Here is a 16,771-nt window from a genome sequence, read left to right on the forward strand (position 1 = left end):
CACACTTACATTGCTGTGTTTCATGTGTTTGTCCTTGCAAATATGTGCACATTCATACATATGTATAATAGTGGATGAATAGTTATGATAACATTAGAAGTTTGTAAAATGTTTTTTATCCCCTCAGGAGAAACAGCACAAGAAGGCTCACTCCGACCCACAAAAAAAACATATAAATCAGATTGAGGAAAAGCTTCAACAACTGCTTCAACTAGAAGCTGAGGTAAGCACATCAGTCTATAAACATATAGACCGGTTAAAAATGATCAGATTTGATCCAGTAGTCTGACCGTCCTGAGATTACCAGCCTACTATTCACTATGCTACAGGGGTTCTCAAGGGAGCCCCAACTATGACCGAACAGAGCTCTACTTTAATTACTTGTGCCAGTATCCCATGTGTGTTTATGCACATGCCTCTTCAAACTTATTGAATCTTATTATGTCAGTTCCAAACTTTAATTTGTTTGAAGGAATGTTTTCTGTCGAAGTAATTCACTAAATGTAATAGAATTTTTTTTTTTTTTTTGAACAAGTCGGCCGTCTCCCACCGAGGCAGGGTGACCCAAAAAAAAAAAAAAGAAAGAAAATCCCCAAAAAGAAAATACTTTCATCATCATTCAACACTTTCACCACACTCACACATTATCACTGTTTTTGCAGAGGTGCTCAGAATACAACAGTTTAGAAGCATACACATATAAAGATACACAACATATCCCTCCAAACTGCCAATATCCCAAACCCCTCCTTTAAAGTGCAGGCATTGTACTTCCCATTTCCAGGACTCAAGTCCGACTATATGAAAATAACCGGTTTCCCTGAATCCCTTCACTAAATATTACCCTGCTCACACTCCAACAGATCGTCAGGTCCCAAGTACCACTCGTCTCCATTCACTCCTATCTAACACGCTCATGCACGCTTGCTGGAAGTCCAAGCCCCTTGCCCACAAAACCTCCTTTACCCCCTCTCTCCAACCCTTTCGAGGACGACCCCTACCCCGCCTTCCTTCCCCTATAGATTTATATGATTTCCATGTCATTCTACTTTGATCCATTCTCTCTAAATGACCAAACCACCTCAACAACCCCTCTTCTGCCCTCTGACTAATACTTTTATTAACTCCACACCTTTTCCTAATTTCCACACTCTGAATTTTCTGCATAATATTTACATCACACATTGCCCTTAAACAGGACATCTCCACTGCCTCCAACCGTCTCCTCGCTGCTGCATTTACCACCCAAGCTTCACACCCATATAAGAGTGTTGGTACTACTATACTTTCATACATTCCCTTCTTTGCCTCCATAGATAACGTTTTTTGACTCCACATATACCTCAACGCACCACTCACCTTTTTTCCCTCATCAATTCTATGATTAACCTCATCCTTCATAAATCCATCCGCCGACACGTCAACTCCCAAGTATCTGAAAAGATTCACTTCTTCCATACTCCTCCTCCCCAATTTGATATCCAATTTTTCTTTATCTAAATCATTCGACACCCTCATCACCTTACTCTTTTCTATGTTCACTTTCAACTTTCTACCTTTACACACATTCCCAAACTCATCCACTAACCTTTGCAATTTTTCTTTAGAATCACCCATAAGCACAGTATCATCAGCAAAAAGTAACTGTGTCAATTCCCATTTTGAATTTGATTCCCCAAAATTTAATCCCACCCCTCTCCCGAACACCCTAGCATTTACTTCCTTTACAACCTCATCTATAAATATATTAAACAACCATGGTGGCATTACATATCCCTGTCTAAGACCTACTTTTACCGGGAAGTAGTCTCCCTCTCTTCTGCACGTAACCCTAACCTGAGCCTCACTATCCTCATAAAAACTCTTTACAGCATTTAATAACTTACCACCTATTCCATATACTTGCAACATCTGCCACATTGCTCCTCTATCCACTCTATCACATGCCTTTTCTAAATCCATAAATGCAATAAAAACTTCCCTACCTTTATCTAAATACTGTTCACATATATGCTTCAATGTAAACACTTGATCTACACATCCCCTACCCACTCTGAAACCTCCTTGCTCATCCGCAATCCTACATTCTGCTTTACCTCTAATTCTTTCAATTATAACCCTACCGTACACTTTTCCTGGTATACTCAGTAAACTTATTCCTCTATAATTTTTACAGTCTCTTTTGTCCCCTTTCCCTTTATATAAAGGGACTATACATGCTCTCTGCCAATCCCTAGGTACCTTCCCCTCTTTCATACATTTATTAAACAAAAGTACCAACCACTCCAACACTATATCCCCCCCCTGCTTTTAACATTTCTGTCATGATCCCATCAGTTCCATCTGCTTTACCCCCTTTCATTTTACGTAATGCCTCACGTACCTCCCCCACACTTACATTCTGCTCTTCTTCACTCCTAAAAGATGGTATACCTCCCTGACCAGTGCATGAAATTACTGCCTCTGTTTCTTCCTTAACATTTAAAAGTTCCTCAAAATATTCTCGCCATCTACCTAATACCTCCATCTCCCCATCTACTAACTCCCCTACTCTGTTTTTAACTGACAAATCCATACTTTCCCTAGGCTTTCTTAACTTGTTTAACTCACTCCAAAATTTTTTCTTATTTTCATTAAAATTTCTTGACAGTGCCTCTCCCACTCTATCATCTGCTCTCCTTTTGCACTCTCTCACCACAAATTACTTACAGGTAAGATAATTTTTGAAAGTCGGGTTGCTCTTGGAGATCATATCAAGTCTTGCTTTGAGGATACTTGACTTTCTGCTGTTCATTTCAGCTCATAGTCATGCATGCTACATGACGTATTGATACTAGGTCAGTGTCTTTGTTAAAATTATGAAAATTAGCTAGTATAGACGGTAATTTTAATATATGTAGTACGTGTATTTTTGCCAAAATTATGCATAGTCTTTGAAGACTTAGATATTAATACACTACCCATTTTTGTCAGCTGAAGTCAGAAATTGCTGAAGTTGCTGAGGAGGACGAGGAGGGGGAAGAGGAGGAAGAGGAGGAGGTTGAAGTTCCTAATGAAGAGAATGAGATAGGTGATGAAGAAAGAGAGCCTGAAGAGGGAGAGCCTGAAGAGGAGGCTGAAGAGGAGGCTGAAGAAGAAGAAGAGCCTGTAGATGAAGAATATGATGAAGAGGAAACAGATGAAGATCCAGATGTAATCATTAGAGGTAATTTATTTTTGTGAAGACCTGTTCCAGCATATTTACTTTTTTACATTCATATTTTTCATCTCTTGTCCCTGTGAGATACATTTCAAAACATTTCACCAATGTCAAAGTATGGTGTTAGCACTTCCCCACAAGTATACTACTTCTACCACTAATAATAAGAGGAATAATTATAATACAGTAATAATAATAATAATAATAATAATAATAATAATAATATAGTAATATTAATAGTAAGACATTTAAGCTTTCTGTATGACTAAAGTTTTACATACCATAAATGTTTCTAATACTGGGTGATATTGGGAGATGACTGACTGCTGTGTCATGGCTTCAGTAGTTGCTTAGACCATCATGGCATCTGCCATTAACTTGGATGGAAGGTAGACATTTATTGATTTTTTCTGTTGTTACTGTTTAGCACTTAAGCATAGTTAATGTAGTTTTTAAAACAATAATGAATATGGTACTTTTGTTTTTATTTAAAATTAACAGGACAGTTCTGTTAATTAGGCAAACCTTTGAATTTAAAATGAATAATTAATATTTTACATGACATTAATGTTTTGTTTGAACAGATCCTTGTACGGACATGCACTGTGGTGCCGGCCGTATGTGTGTTTTAACTGATGATGGTGAAGCAGAATGCAGATGTGTTAATGCATGCACTGATGAGCCTGATCCACGTAGGAGAGTGAGTATTGAGTTAGGTTTTGCAATTTATTTATTACTGATCAATTAAAAAAAATCTTTTTTTGGTGTATATCTTACTGATTAAAACATTGCTGGAAAAAATGATGAAAAAAGTGTCTATCTATTCATTTACCACTCTGCACAATACATAGGATGGCAACTTTTTGTACAAAATAAATGTACAGTGGTACCCTGAGTTTCGGCCATAATTTGATCCAGAAGGCTGTTCGAGTGCTGTTACTGAACGAATTTGTTCCTATAAGGAATAGTATAAATTAAATTAGTCCGTTTCAGACCCCCAAAAATACACTTACAAAATCACTTACAATAATACACTTACATAATTGTTCAAGTTGGGAGCTGTACGAAACTCGGGGTACCAGTGTAGTTAATTATATACCCTCCTTCCTTTGTTCCAATCTTTGACCAAGGATGCCACCCGCAACAGTCCTCTAACACATGAGCACTATTTAATGCTAAATGAACAAGGGCAACAGATGTAAGGAAAATGCCCATTGTCTCTCTTCTTCCTATGATGAATCTTGGGGTTTTCATTTATTAGCTGAAAACACTACCACCATTGAACAATGGACCATCTACACAGATTTTTTAATACAAGTGAGTGTAAAACGAAAGCCTGTAATTGTTTTACATGATGGTAGGATTGCTGGTGTCTTTTGTCTGTCTCATAAATATGCAAGATTACAGGCATGTCTTGCTACTTCTACTTACACTTAGGTCACACTACACATACATGTACACGTTTATTTATACACACACTCATCTTTTAGGAGTGAAGAAGAGCAGAATGTAAGTGTGGTGGAGGTACGTGAGGCATTACGTAGAATGAAAGGGGGTAAAGCAGCTGGAACTGATGGGATCATGACAGAAATGTTAAAAGCAGGGGGGGGATATAGTGTTGGAGTGGTTGGTACTTTTGTTTAATAAATGTATGAAAGAGGGGAAGGTACCTAGGGATTGGCGGAGAGCATGTATAGTCCCTTTATATAAAGGGAAAGGGGACAAAAGAGATTGTAAAAATTATAGAGGAATAAGTTTACTGAGTATACCAGGAAAAGTATACGGTAGGGTTATAATTGAAAGAATTAGAGGTAAGACAGAATGTAGAATTGCGGATGAGCAAGGAGGCTTCAGAGTGGGTAGGGGATGTGTAGATCAAGTGTTTACATTGAAGCATATATGTGAACAGTATTTAGATAAAGGTAGGGAAGTTTTTATTGCATTTATGTATTTAGAAAAGGCATATGATAGTGGATAGAAGAGCAATGTGGCAGATGTTGCAAGTTTATGGAATAGGTGGTAAGTTACTAAATGCTGTAAAGAGCTTTTATGAGGATAGTGAGGCTCAGGTTAGGGTGTGTTGAAGAGAGGGAGAATACTTCCCGGTAAAAGTAGGTCTTAGACAGGGATGTGTAATGTCACCATGGTTGTTTAATATATTTATAGATGGGGTTGTAAAAGAAGTAAATGCTAGGGTGTTCGGGAGAGGGGTGGGATTAAATTATGGGGAATCAAATTCAAAATGGGAATTGACACAGTTACTTTTTGCTGATGATACTGTGCTTATGGGAGATTCTAAAGAAAAATTGCAAAGGTTAGTGGATGAGTTTGAGAATGTGTGTAAAGGTAGAAAGTTGAAAGTGAACATAGAAAAGAGTAAGGTGATGAGGGTATCAAATGACTTAGATAAAGAAAAATTGGATATCAAATTGGGGAGGAGGAGTATGGAAGAAGTGAATGTTTTCAGATACTTGGGAGTTGACGTGTCGGCGGATGGATTTATGAAGGATGAGGTTAATCATAGAATTGATGAGGGAAAAAAGGTGAGTGGTGCGTTGAGGTATATGTGGAGTCAAAAAACGTTATCTATGGAGGCAAAGAAGGGAATGTATGAAAGTACTGTATAGTAGTACCAATACTCTTATATGGATGTGAAGCTTGGGTGGTAAATGCTGCAGCGAGGAGGCTGTTGGAGACAGTGAAGATGTCCTGTCTAAGGGCAGTGTGTGGTGTAAATATTATGCAGAAAATTCGGAGTGTGGAAATTAGGAGAAGGTGTGGAGTTATAAAAGTATTAGTCAGAGGGCTGAAGAGGGGTTGTTGAGGTGGTTTGGTCATTTAGAGAGAATGGATCAAAGTAGAATGACATGGAGAGCGTATAAATCTGTAGGGGAAGGAAGGCGGGGTAGGGGTCGTCATTGTACTTCCCATATCCGGACTTGAGTCTTGGATATGGGAAGTACAATGCCTGTATTCTAAAGGAGGAGTTTGGGATATTGGCAGTTTGGAGGGATATATTGTGTATTTTTATACGTATATACTTCTAAACTGTTGTATTCTGGGCACCTCTGCAAAAACAGTGATTATGTGTGAGTGAGGTGAAAGTGTTGAATGATGATGAAAGTATTTTCTTTTTGGGGATTTTCTTTGTTTTTGGGTCACCCTGCCTCGGTGGGAGACGGCCGACTTGTTAAAAAAAAATATACAATACTTCCATCTGTTCTCAGAAGAACACCTAGTTATAATAAATGACTTATCATATCATACTTTTATGTTACGTAAAAATGTGCCATAACATAATTTTATTATTATTTGTAAGGTTTTTTTTTTTCATATTATGTAGGTGCACCTCTGGTGCACCTACATAATATCATCACTCTGGGATAGAGTGAATGATGATTAAAGTGTTTCTTCTTTTCTGGGGTCACCCTATCTTGGTGGGAAACAGCCAGTGTGTTTATAAAAAAAATAAGGTCTTGGTTGTTGTATTTAGGTTTAACAATTCTTTTATTCTAGGTAGTAGGCTGGTAGACAGCAACCACCCAGGGAGGTACTACCGTCCTGCCAAGTGAGTGTAAAACGAAAGCCTGTAATTGTTTTACATGATGGTAGGATTGCTGGTGTCCATTTTTCTGTCTCATGAACATGCAAGGTTTCAGGTACGTCTTGCTACTTCTGCTTACACTTAGGTCACACTACACATACATGTATAAGCATATATGTACATACCCCTCTGGGTTTTCTTCTATTTTGTTACTAGTTCTTGTTCTTGTTTATTTCCTCTTATCTCCATGGGGAAGTGGAACAGAATTCTTTCTCCGTAAGCTATGCATGTTGTAAGAGGCGACTGAAATGCCAGGAACAAGGGGCTAGTATCCCCTTCTGTATAAATTACAGTGGTCCCTCGTTTTTCGTAATTAATCCGTTCCTGGAGGAGCTACTATAAACGAAATTTACGATTTGCGAATCAATTTTCCCCAAGAAATAATGTAAATACAATTAATCCGTTCCTGACACCCAGAAGTATTAAAACAGAAAATTGTTTTACATAAAATATACATGTAGTACATAAACATTACAATGGGAAATGATGACTGAAACATTAACAGCATAACACTTACCTTTATTGGAGATTCTTCTTAGTGTATGGGAGACTGGAGGAGGAGAGAGATTGGATTGTTTACAGTTTGGAAGGGAAATCCCCTTCCAGCAACACCTCAGGTACCAATTGCTTCTATGGGGTTGCTTCTCTTCTCTGTTTCTTAATGCCACAAAGTAACTGTGGAGAGAGCTCTGTTTCTAGCGTCTCTTTAACACTTCCCTAAAATGGCCCAAGACTTTGTCACTGTACATATTTCTCACCTTCTTTACTACAGGCTTGGCACTAGGAGCTTTCTTTGGAGCCATGGTAGCTTATTTAGTACTTGCAAGCACTAAAATGAGTGGAATATTATGAAATATTTCGTTGGAGCACTTGAGGGGACCTTCACTCACTGGTAAACAATGCCAGACTGGCTGGGTAGGGAGGCCGCCTTGGCTCACACCGTGCGTAAGCGTCCCGGACGAACTACTTTTCGCGAGTCAACCTATGAAAAGCGAGTCCATGTTTATATGAAAATACCCCTATGATTGGCGAAATTTACGATTGCCGAGAACTACGAAAAGCGAGGGACCACTGTACTAAATTTAAAAAGAGAAACTTTCGTTTTTCTTTTTGAGCCACCCCTCACTTGGTGGAATACGGCCGGTTTGTTGAAAAAAAGAAAAAAAAAATTCTTTTATGTTATATACTTGCAGGTGTGCAGTAACCACAATGAGACTTGGATGTCTGACTGTGAACTGTACCGCCAGCGTTGTCTTTGCAAGGAGGAGGATGAAAGCTGCCTCAAGCCAGAGTATAGCCATGTTCATATTGACTATTATGGAGAGTGTCAAGAGCTTCCTGTAAGTGCTGAACGTTTCTTATTTTATGAGATAAAATATTAATTGTAATGGTAATTAGTATAAGATGAAATATACAGCAGAGATAAAGAGGTAAACAATAAGATAAAATGACACTAATAAAAATTGTATTTTTATTGTTATTTTATATTTAAGGTATTTTATAACATTGTTAGACATTATGTTATAGTTTTTAGAAACTTTTAATTGTATTCAGCAATCCAGTAATAATTAAACTAAAACAAAAATTGTTTAATCCATTACATTACTCGTAAAGTTGTTTAGTCGATGTGAAACTGCAGGACCTGGCCATTGGGGCGTTGACCCCCTGAACACCCTCCAAGTAGACATAACCTCATAACGATCATACAGCCTCTAGAGGAATGGGAGGCAGTCAGGTTTCATCCAGAGAAAGGAAGGTCAAGCCTAATTCCTTGACTCGAGAACCCCTCACCACCTCCACTTGAGGGGAAGCTTCCTAATTGAATTTATTAAAAACAATTGATAAAAACATTTGCAATTACGCTGTAAATTAACACTAAAAACATTTCTTTTATATGTTGTGTTCAATAGCTATATTTGTCTTGGTGTTGGCAGATTTACATCACAATTACTGTATACGTATCCATGGCTAAGAGACCACTGGCCTACAGGATTTCCACTCCATTTAAAAATATGGTCGATTTTATCAGGTTTAAAATTTTTTGTCTGCGTGAAACATATTGCATGTAACTACCAAGCAAGGGTACTTTTATCCCTAAAATAGGGATTATATACACAGAGAGATACTTCTTTGTGTATATAGAACACGACATCCTCAGGTTGATATGTTGGTTGGTTAATTGGCTTAGAAATGTGTCTACTACATGAGGGTTATTTAAGTTACATATAACCTGTTGACCAGTCAACAATACTTTGACTGTGTATATACTACACTGAGATATACACACCTTTAGGTGTGTGTATGCTTATTTAGGTTAGTTTAGGTAAACTTCGTCAGGAAACAGGGCAAAAGCCTCTTGATGTAGGTCATAGCCATATGATGACCTGCCATTGGAGCTTTGTATCATATGAATGAGCCTATTGGCTGGTGGCTGGCTTACTGGTCCTTCCATTTATAAAGCTGTATTATCAGCTTTATTTAGAGGGGATGAGAGGGTTGCCTGCTTTAGCCAACAAGTACTTTTGCTGAGAATTCTCAGACAATTTTTAATATAAATACTGGATTGTAAGTAGGTTTAGTTGTAATGGTGCATGATAGAAAATGTTGCAGGGATATACAGTGGACCCCCGGTTAACGATATTTTTTCACTCCATAAGTATGTTGAGGTGCCAGTACTGACCGAATTTATTCCCATAAGGAATATTGTGAAGTAGATTAGTCCATTTCAGACCCCCAAACATACACATACAAACGCACTTACATAAATACACTTACATAATTGGTCGCATTCGGAGGTAATCGTTATGCGGGGGTCCACTGTATTTGGATTATAAAAAGTACTTAAGCATCTCATATTTACAGTGAGTTTATCAGAAGAAAGCCAGATATTTGAGCATTTTGATTTTGCTAAACTTTTGTGCCAGTAAAAAAACTATTTTTCTGTTTCCCAAGTAAATTTACTTAAGTAGGTAACTAAACAACATACAGTTATGTAGAGAGAATAGAAGTGTATAATATAGTTTCATTTATCATATTTTTTATTTTTTCCTCTTGGTCATGGTTATGTTGCATATCACAATTTGTATCACAGTTTAAGCAGAACATTTCTTGTAAAAATTCTGTAACATTCATGTCAGTAGTAGTTACACTTTTGTGATGTGTATGCATATGTATTCCCAGAACCATTATTGGTATGATTATGTGACTGTATGTTCAGATATTGTACAAGATCCTTAGCACATCTCATGCAGTAAGTCACATTATTTACTTAACAGAAGTGCGAGGAATCAGAGCTGGAAGATTTCCCTCGTCGCATGAGTGAATGGTTGTTTAACATCATGCGTGACATGGCTGACCGTCAGACTCTGAGTGAGCATTACATCCGCCTGGAGAGGGAAGCCGAGGAGGATGCCACTAAGCAGTGGACATACGCAGTAGTGTGGAAATGGTGCGAGCTGGATTCTCATCCAAAAGATAGGTGAGAAATAAATTTTCACTATTTCTTATTTATGTTAAGTTGGCTCACTGATGATGCAATTAAACCATTTTTCTCATTTTTCATTGAGTGGAGATAGTACACTTGTCCAGATCTATCATTTTTCTCCATTAGGGCTGGAAAGTTGTTTACAAAATTATCTATTCATGACTTAATCTCTTGAGTATATTTTTCCCATTTAGCATACAATTGCTTGAAAAGTAATGTAGAAAATTAGAGCAAAAGATATCTGAAAATATGATAGTATAGCCTACTATATGTTATATATATATATATATATATATATATATATATATATATATATATATATATATATATATATATATATATATATATATATATATATATATATATATATATATATCTCTCTCTCTCTCTCTCTCTCTCTCTCTCTCTCTCTTCTCTCCTCTCTTTTTTTTTTTTTTTTTTTTTTTTTTTTTTTTTTTTTTTTTTTTTTTTTTTACACAGGGTTTGACAAGGTTAAGGATCCCTACCTTTATTGACAGCTATATTACAGGTTAAGGATTCCTAACTTTATTGGCAAGCTAAGAGCTGTTACCTACATCAGCTCATTTGAAAGCATTTTTATTGTTATGAGACATACAAGTACGGAACAGGATGAAGTTGGAGCCATCTGTGGGCCAGCATTTTCATTTGATCAACTGACTTTATCTCGTTGACATCATTATGCTGTACGAATGTGTTCCATACTCGAGTCATCCTGGGTATGTATGATCTCAGATGGAGTGATGTTCTGGAGAAGGGTACAGCCAGAGTGAAGTTGCTGCTTTCTGCCCGTCTTGTGGCATAAAAGCTTGTTTCACGCTGTCCTCGAAGTGGATCCAAGTGTGGTATTTTGACAATATTGGCCTTGTACATAACAGTAAGGCCACCCACATCCCTCCTATGTTGAAGGCTCTGCTGAAATGACAGATCTATCCAGGATGGGTCCAGGCGAGAGATGAGACGTCTTGCTCTGTTCTCTACTCTGTCAAGCAGTCGCAGATGAGAGGGGGGGCAGGCAAACCAAGAAAGTGGAGCATACTCAAGGTGTGAGCGTACTTGTGCCTCGTACAGGATCTTGCAACCCCTACTGTCAAGCAGATGGGAGATACGGCGAAGTGCTGTAAGCTTCCTGGCTGCCTTGTTTGCAAGATTTACAACGTGGTTCTTCATGGTTAGTTTGGAGTCAAATTTCACCCCAAGGATATCAACTTCTTCTCCAGGTGCCAACATCCTCCCATTCATCCTTACTACTGCACCAGCATTACCATCATGGTTCCTAGAGACGATCATCATTTGCGTTTTCTCAGGTGCAAATGTTACTTGCCATCTATTTCCCCAAGCTGATATAGCTCTCAGCTGGTGATTGATGTAGCTTAGAGCAGCTGGCATTTCTTCTCTTGGATAAGTGAATGTCAGTGTACAGTCATCTGCATATGCATGTGATTCTGGGATGAGATGAAGAAGGTCGTTGAAGTAGACATTCCATAACAATGGACCCAGCACGCTTCCTTGTGGAACACTTGCCCCAATAGGATGTCTTGCTGATTCCATTCCATTGAGAACTACACTTAGAGATCTACCATGAAGGTAATCACTGAGGAGACATAGCATAGAGCCTGCAATTCCCAGTGCTTGAAGTTTTGCTAAGAGGCCCTGGTGCCACACCCGGTCGAAAGCGCCAGCAATGTCCAGTGCTACCACACAGCTGACTTTGGATTCATCCAGTGACTGGTGCCACTTAGTGGAGAGGTTTAACAACAGATCAGCAGCAGAGTAACCTTTCCTGAAGCCATATTGACGATCACAAAGTAGTGAGTGGTAGTCAAAAAACTCTGTCATTTGTCTTGAGATTATTGTCTCAAGGATCTTACCAGTGATTGACAGGAGTGACACTGGTCTGTAGTTGCTGATTTCTGCTCTGCTCTTCTTTTTGTGAACAGGGACTACATTTGCCTCTTTCCATAGAGAGGGCCATTTATACTGTACTAGGCAGTGCTGAAAGATGCGAGTTAGAGGTGCTGCTAGCTGGTCTGCACATCTTCTCAACAATCTTGGGCTCAACTTGTCTGGGCCCACAGCCTTTTCTTGGTCAAGCGATTTAAGTAGGAAATGCACCTCCACCTCTCTCTCTGTCTCTCTCTGTCTCTCTCTGTCTCTCTCTGTCTCTCTCTCTGTCTCTCTCTCTGTCTCTCTCTCTGTCTCTCTCTCTGTCTCTCTCTCTGTCTCTCTCTCTGTCTCTCTCTCTGTCTCTCTCTCTGTCTCTCTCTCTGTCTCTCTCTCTCTCTGTCTCTCTCTCTCTCTCTCTCTCTCTCTCTCTCTCTCTCTCTCTCTCTCTCTCTCTCTCTTTTTACAAAAGTTCTTAGTGTTTGGTTGAATTTCAACCTTTATTTACAAGCTAAGAGTTGTTGTCTACCTACCTCAGTTCATTTGAAAGCCTTTCCTGGTATCACCTTTATTTAATTTTTATTGTTACTAAATATACATGTAGAGAACAGGATGAAGTTGACGCCAGTTGTGGCCTTTGTGGGTCAGAAATTTTATTTGGTTATCTGGCTTTATTTCATCAGTGTTGTTATGCTATATGAACATGTAGTTGAGAAAAATCACTTGGAATTTAAAATACTAATTATGATACAGCCTAGAAACATTTCAGACCAAAGTTTGTCCCTTCCCCACACTCAACCAACCACCCCCACCAGTCTTTCCCACCATGCTGGTATTTTGAGCTCTTATCAGTAATTGCTAAAAAATAAGGAAATGTATATTGGAAATTACCGGATTAGTCATTAGAAAAAATATATGATAAGTTTTATATTATATACTGTAGCTTTAATGCTTGTTGATTCATACACAGTGTATTTATTTTTACATTTAGCGCTGTGTCACGTCACGAGCTGTTCCCCATCCGCGCCCCACTTATTACTCTGGAGCACTGCATCAGTACATTCCTAGACTCCTGTGATCCAAATGATGACCATCTCATCACACTCAAGGAATGGGGTAACTGTACCAAGCTTTCGCAGGTAAGATAAAAAATCATGCTTTGTGTCCTATTAAGTTATTTTGGAGATACGTTGCAGTTATTGAACTGGAGTATCGGCATGACTCTGGCCAGACATTGATGGAGTGAGAGATGAAGAAAGTGTGTTCTCTTTTTTCAGGTCATCGTGCCTCAGTGGGAAATGGCGATGTGTTAAAAAAATAGAATTAATGGCTATTTTGTTTGTTATTTAATTGATATTTGGCACAGTTACTTTTTGCTGATGATACTGTGCTTATGGGAGATTCTAAAGAAAAATTGCAAAGGTTAGTGGATGAGTTTGAGAATGTGTGTAAAGGTAGAAAGTTGAAAGTGAACATAGAAAAGAGCAAGGTGATGAGGGTATCAAATGATTTAGATAAAGAAAAATTGGATATCAAATTGGGGAGGAGGAGTATGGAAGAAGTGAATGTTTTCAGATACTTGGGAGTTGACGTGTCGGCGGATGGATTTATGAAGGATGAGGTTAATCATAGAATTGATGAGGGAAAAAAGGTGAGTGGTGCGTTGAGGTATATGTGGAGTCAAAAAACGTTATCTATGGAGGCAAAGAAGGGAATGTATGAAAGTATAGTAGTACCAACACTCTTATATGGATGTGAAGCTTGGGTGGTAAATGCAGCAGCGAGGAGACGGTTGGAGGCAGTGGAGATGTCCTCTCTAAGTATCATGTGGGGGTTCGAACACGTGGATAGGATAAAGTAATACTCACGTAGGCTGGAAGTACGTATAATTATAACGGTAAGTATGGAAGAGCCAAACAGCCGTGACCTGCCTCCTTGCTCACTCTCGTATAACTGGCCGGTCAACCCCTCGGAGATTGAAGCAATTAGCACACGAACTAAGCCAGGAAGTTTGAAAAACAGCTGCAACAGGCTTGCAGGGTGGTGGTTGTGAGGGGAGCAAGTAGCTGGTGGGTGAGACGGTTCACCTTATGACCCCCGGCTACTCACAAACAGTCTTCTAACGTCTTGAAATACCCTTAAAAAGCTTAAATCCATGCTCACACCGGTGCCACCATTTATCATGTGGGGGTTCGAACACGTGGATAGGGTAAAGTAATACTCACATAGGCTGGAAGTACGTATAATTATAACGGTAAGTATGGAAGAGCCAAACAGCCATGACCTGCCTCCTTGCTCACTCTCGTATAACTGCCCGCCCACAGTACCCATATGTGAGGGGGTCTTTGAAATACTGCTGTGGTCAGCGGCAATATGAATACAGACAGTGACTCGGGCAGAGACGGTTGGTAGTGAGTCATCTACTGGTACACTGGTTACTGGTAACTGGTTACTACTACTGAGATACGGGCAATGTGTGGTGTAAATATTATGCAGAAAATTCGGAGAGTGGAAATTAGGAAAAGGTGTGGAGTTAATAAAAGCATTAGTCAGAGGGCAGAAGAGGGGTTGTTGAGGTGGTTTGGTCATTTATAGAGAATGGATCAAAGTAGAATGACATGGAAAGCATATAAATCTATAGGAGAAGGAAAGAGGGGTAGGGGTCGTCCTCGAAAGGGTTGGAAAGAGGGGGTAAAGGAGGTTTTGTGGGCGAGGGGCTTGGACTTCCAGCAAGCGTGCATGAGCGTGTTAGATAGGAGTGAATGGAGACGAATGATACTTGGGACCTGACGATCTGTTGGAGTGTGAGCAGGATAATATTTAGTGAAGGGATTTAGGGAAACTATAGGTAGTAGGTTGGTAGACAGCAACCACCCAGGGAAGTACTACCGTCCTGCCAGATGACTGTGAAACAAAAACCTGTAACTGTTTTGCATGATGGTAGGATTGCTGGTTTCTTTTTCTGTCTCATAAACACGCTAAGATAACAGGGATATCTTGCTACTCCTACTTACACTTTGGTCACACTTCACAGACACGCACATGCATATATATATATACATACATCTAGGTTTTTCTCCTTTTTCTAAATAGCTCTTGTTCTTTTTTATTTCTTCTATTGTCCATGGGGAAGTGGAAAAGAATCTTTCCTCTGTAAGCCATGCGTGTCGTATGAGGCGACTAAAATGCCGGGAGCAATGGGCTAGTAACCCCTTCTCCTGTATACAATTACTAAAAAAGAGAAGAAGAAAAACTTTATAAAACTGGGTTGCTTAAATGTGCGTGGATGTAGTGCGGATGACAAGAAACAGATGATTGCTGATGTTATGAATGAAAAGAAGTTGGATGTCCTGGCCCTAAGCGAAACAAAGCTGAAGGGGGTAGGAGAGTTTCAGTGGGGGGAAATAAATGGGATTAAATCTGGAGTATCTGAGAGAGTTAGAGCAAAGGAAGGGGTAGCAGTAATGTTAAATGATCAGTTATGGAAGGAGAAAAGAGAATATGAATGTGTAAATTCAAGAATTATGTGGATTAAAGTAAAGGTTGGATGCGAGAAGTGGGTCATAATAAGCGTGTATGCACCTGGAGAAGAGAGGAATGCAGAGGAGAGAGAGAGATTTTGGGAGATGTTAAGTGAATGTATAGGAGCCTTTGAACCAAGTGAGAGAGTAATTGTGGTAGGGGACTTGAATGCTAAAGTAGGAGAAACTTTTAGAGAGGGTGTGGTAGGTAAGTTTGGGGTGCCAGGTGTAAATGATAATGGGAGCCCTTTGATTGAACTTTGTATAGAAAGGGGTTTAGTTATAGGTAATACATATTTTAAGAAAAAGAGGATAAATAAGTATACACGATATGATGTAGGGCAAAATGACAGTAGTTTGTTGGATTATGTATTGGTAGATAAAAGACTGTTGAGTAGACTTCAGGATGTACATGTTTATAGAGGGGCCACAGATATATCAGATCACTTTCTAGTTGTAGCTACACTGAGAGTAAAAGGTAGATGGGATACAAGGAGAATAGAAGCATCAGGGAAGAGAGAGGTGAAGGTTTATAAACTAAAAGAGGAGGCAGTTAGGGTAAGATATAAACAGCTATTGGAGGATAGATGGGCTAATGAGAGCATAGGCAATGGGGTCGAAGAGGTATGGGGTAGGTTTAAAAATGTAGTGTTAGAGTGTTCAGCAGAAGTTTGTGGTTACAGGAAAGTGGGTGCAGGAGGGAAGAGGAGCGATTGGTGGAATGATGATGTAAAGAGAGTAGTAAGGGAGAAAAAGTTAGCATATGAGAAGTTTTTACAAAGTAGAAGTGATGCAAGGAGGGAAGAGTATATGGAGAAAAAGAGAGAAGTTAAGAGAGTGGTGAAGCAATGTAAAAAGAGAGCAAATGAGAGAGTGGGTGAGATGTTATCAACAAATTTTGTTGAAAATAAGAAAAAGTTTTGGAGTGAGATTAACAAGTTAAGAAAGCCTAGAGAACAAATGGATTTGTCAGTTAAAAATAGGAGAGGAGAGTTATTAAATGGAGAGTTAGAGGTAGTGGGAAGATGGAGGGAATATTTTGAGGAATTGTTAAATGTTGA

At 39.0% G+C, this 16,771-nt stretch overlaps 1 protein-coding gene across 1 annotated transcript in view; it reads left to right on the forward strand.

The window, feature by feature from the left end:
* Window positions 1-16,771, forward strand: part of SPARC (secreted protein, acidic, cysteine-rich) — a 37,286-nt gene that overhangs the window by 17,411 nt on the left and 3,104 nt on the right. The window contains exons 3-8 of the mRNA XM_070095500.1: window positions 128-223; window positions 2,974-3,205; window positions 3,784-3,899; window positions 7,997-8,143; window positions 10,079-10,281; window positions 13,181-13,328. Coding sequence (XP_069951601.1) covers window positions 128-223; window positions 2,974-3,205; window positions 3,784-3,899; window positions 7,997-8,143; window positions 10,079-10,281; window positions 13,181-13,328 — 942 coding nt within the window. The remainder of the gene's footprint in view (window positions 1-127; window positions 224-2,973; window positions 3,206-3,783; window positions 3,900-7,996; window positions 8,144-10,078; window positions 10,282-13,180; window positions 13,329-16,771) is intronic.

This window comes from Cherax quadricarinatus, chromosome 50 (assembly GCF_038502225.1).
Source record: "Cherax quadricarinatus isolate ZL_2023a chromosome 50, ASM3850222v1, whole genome shotgun sequence".
NCBI lineage: Eukaryota > Metazoa > Arthropoda > Malacostraca > Decapoda > Parastacidae > Cherax > Cherax quadricarinatus.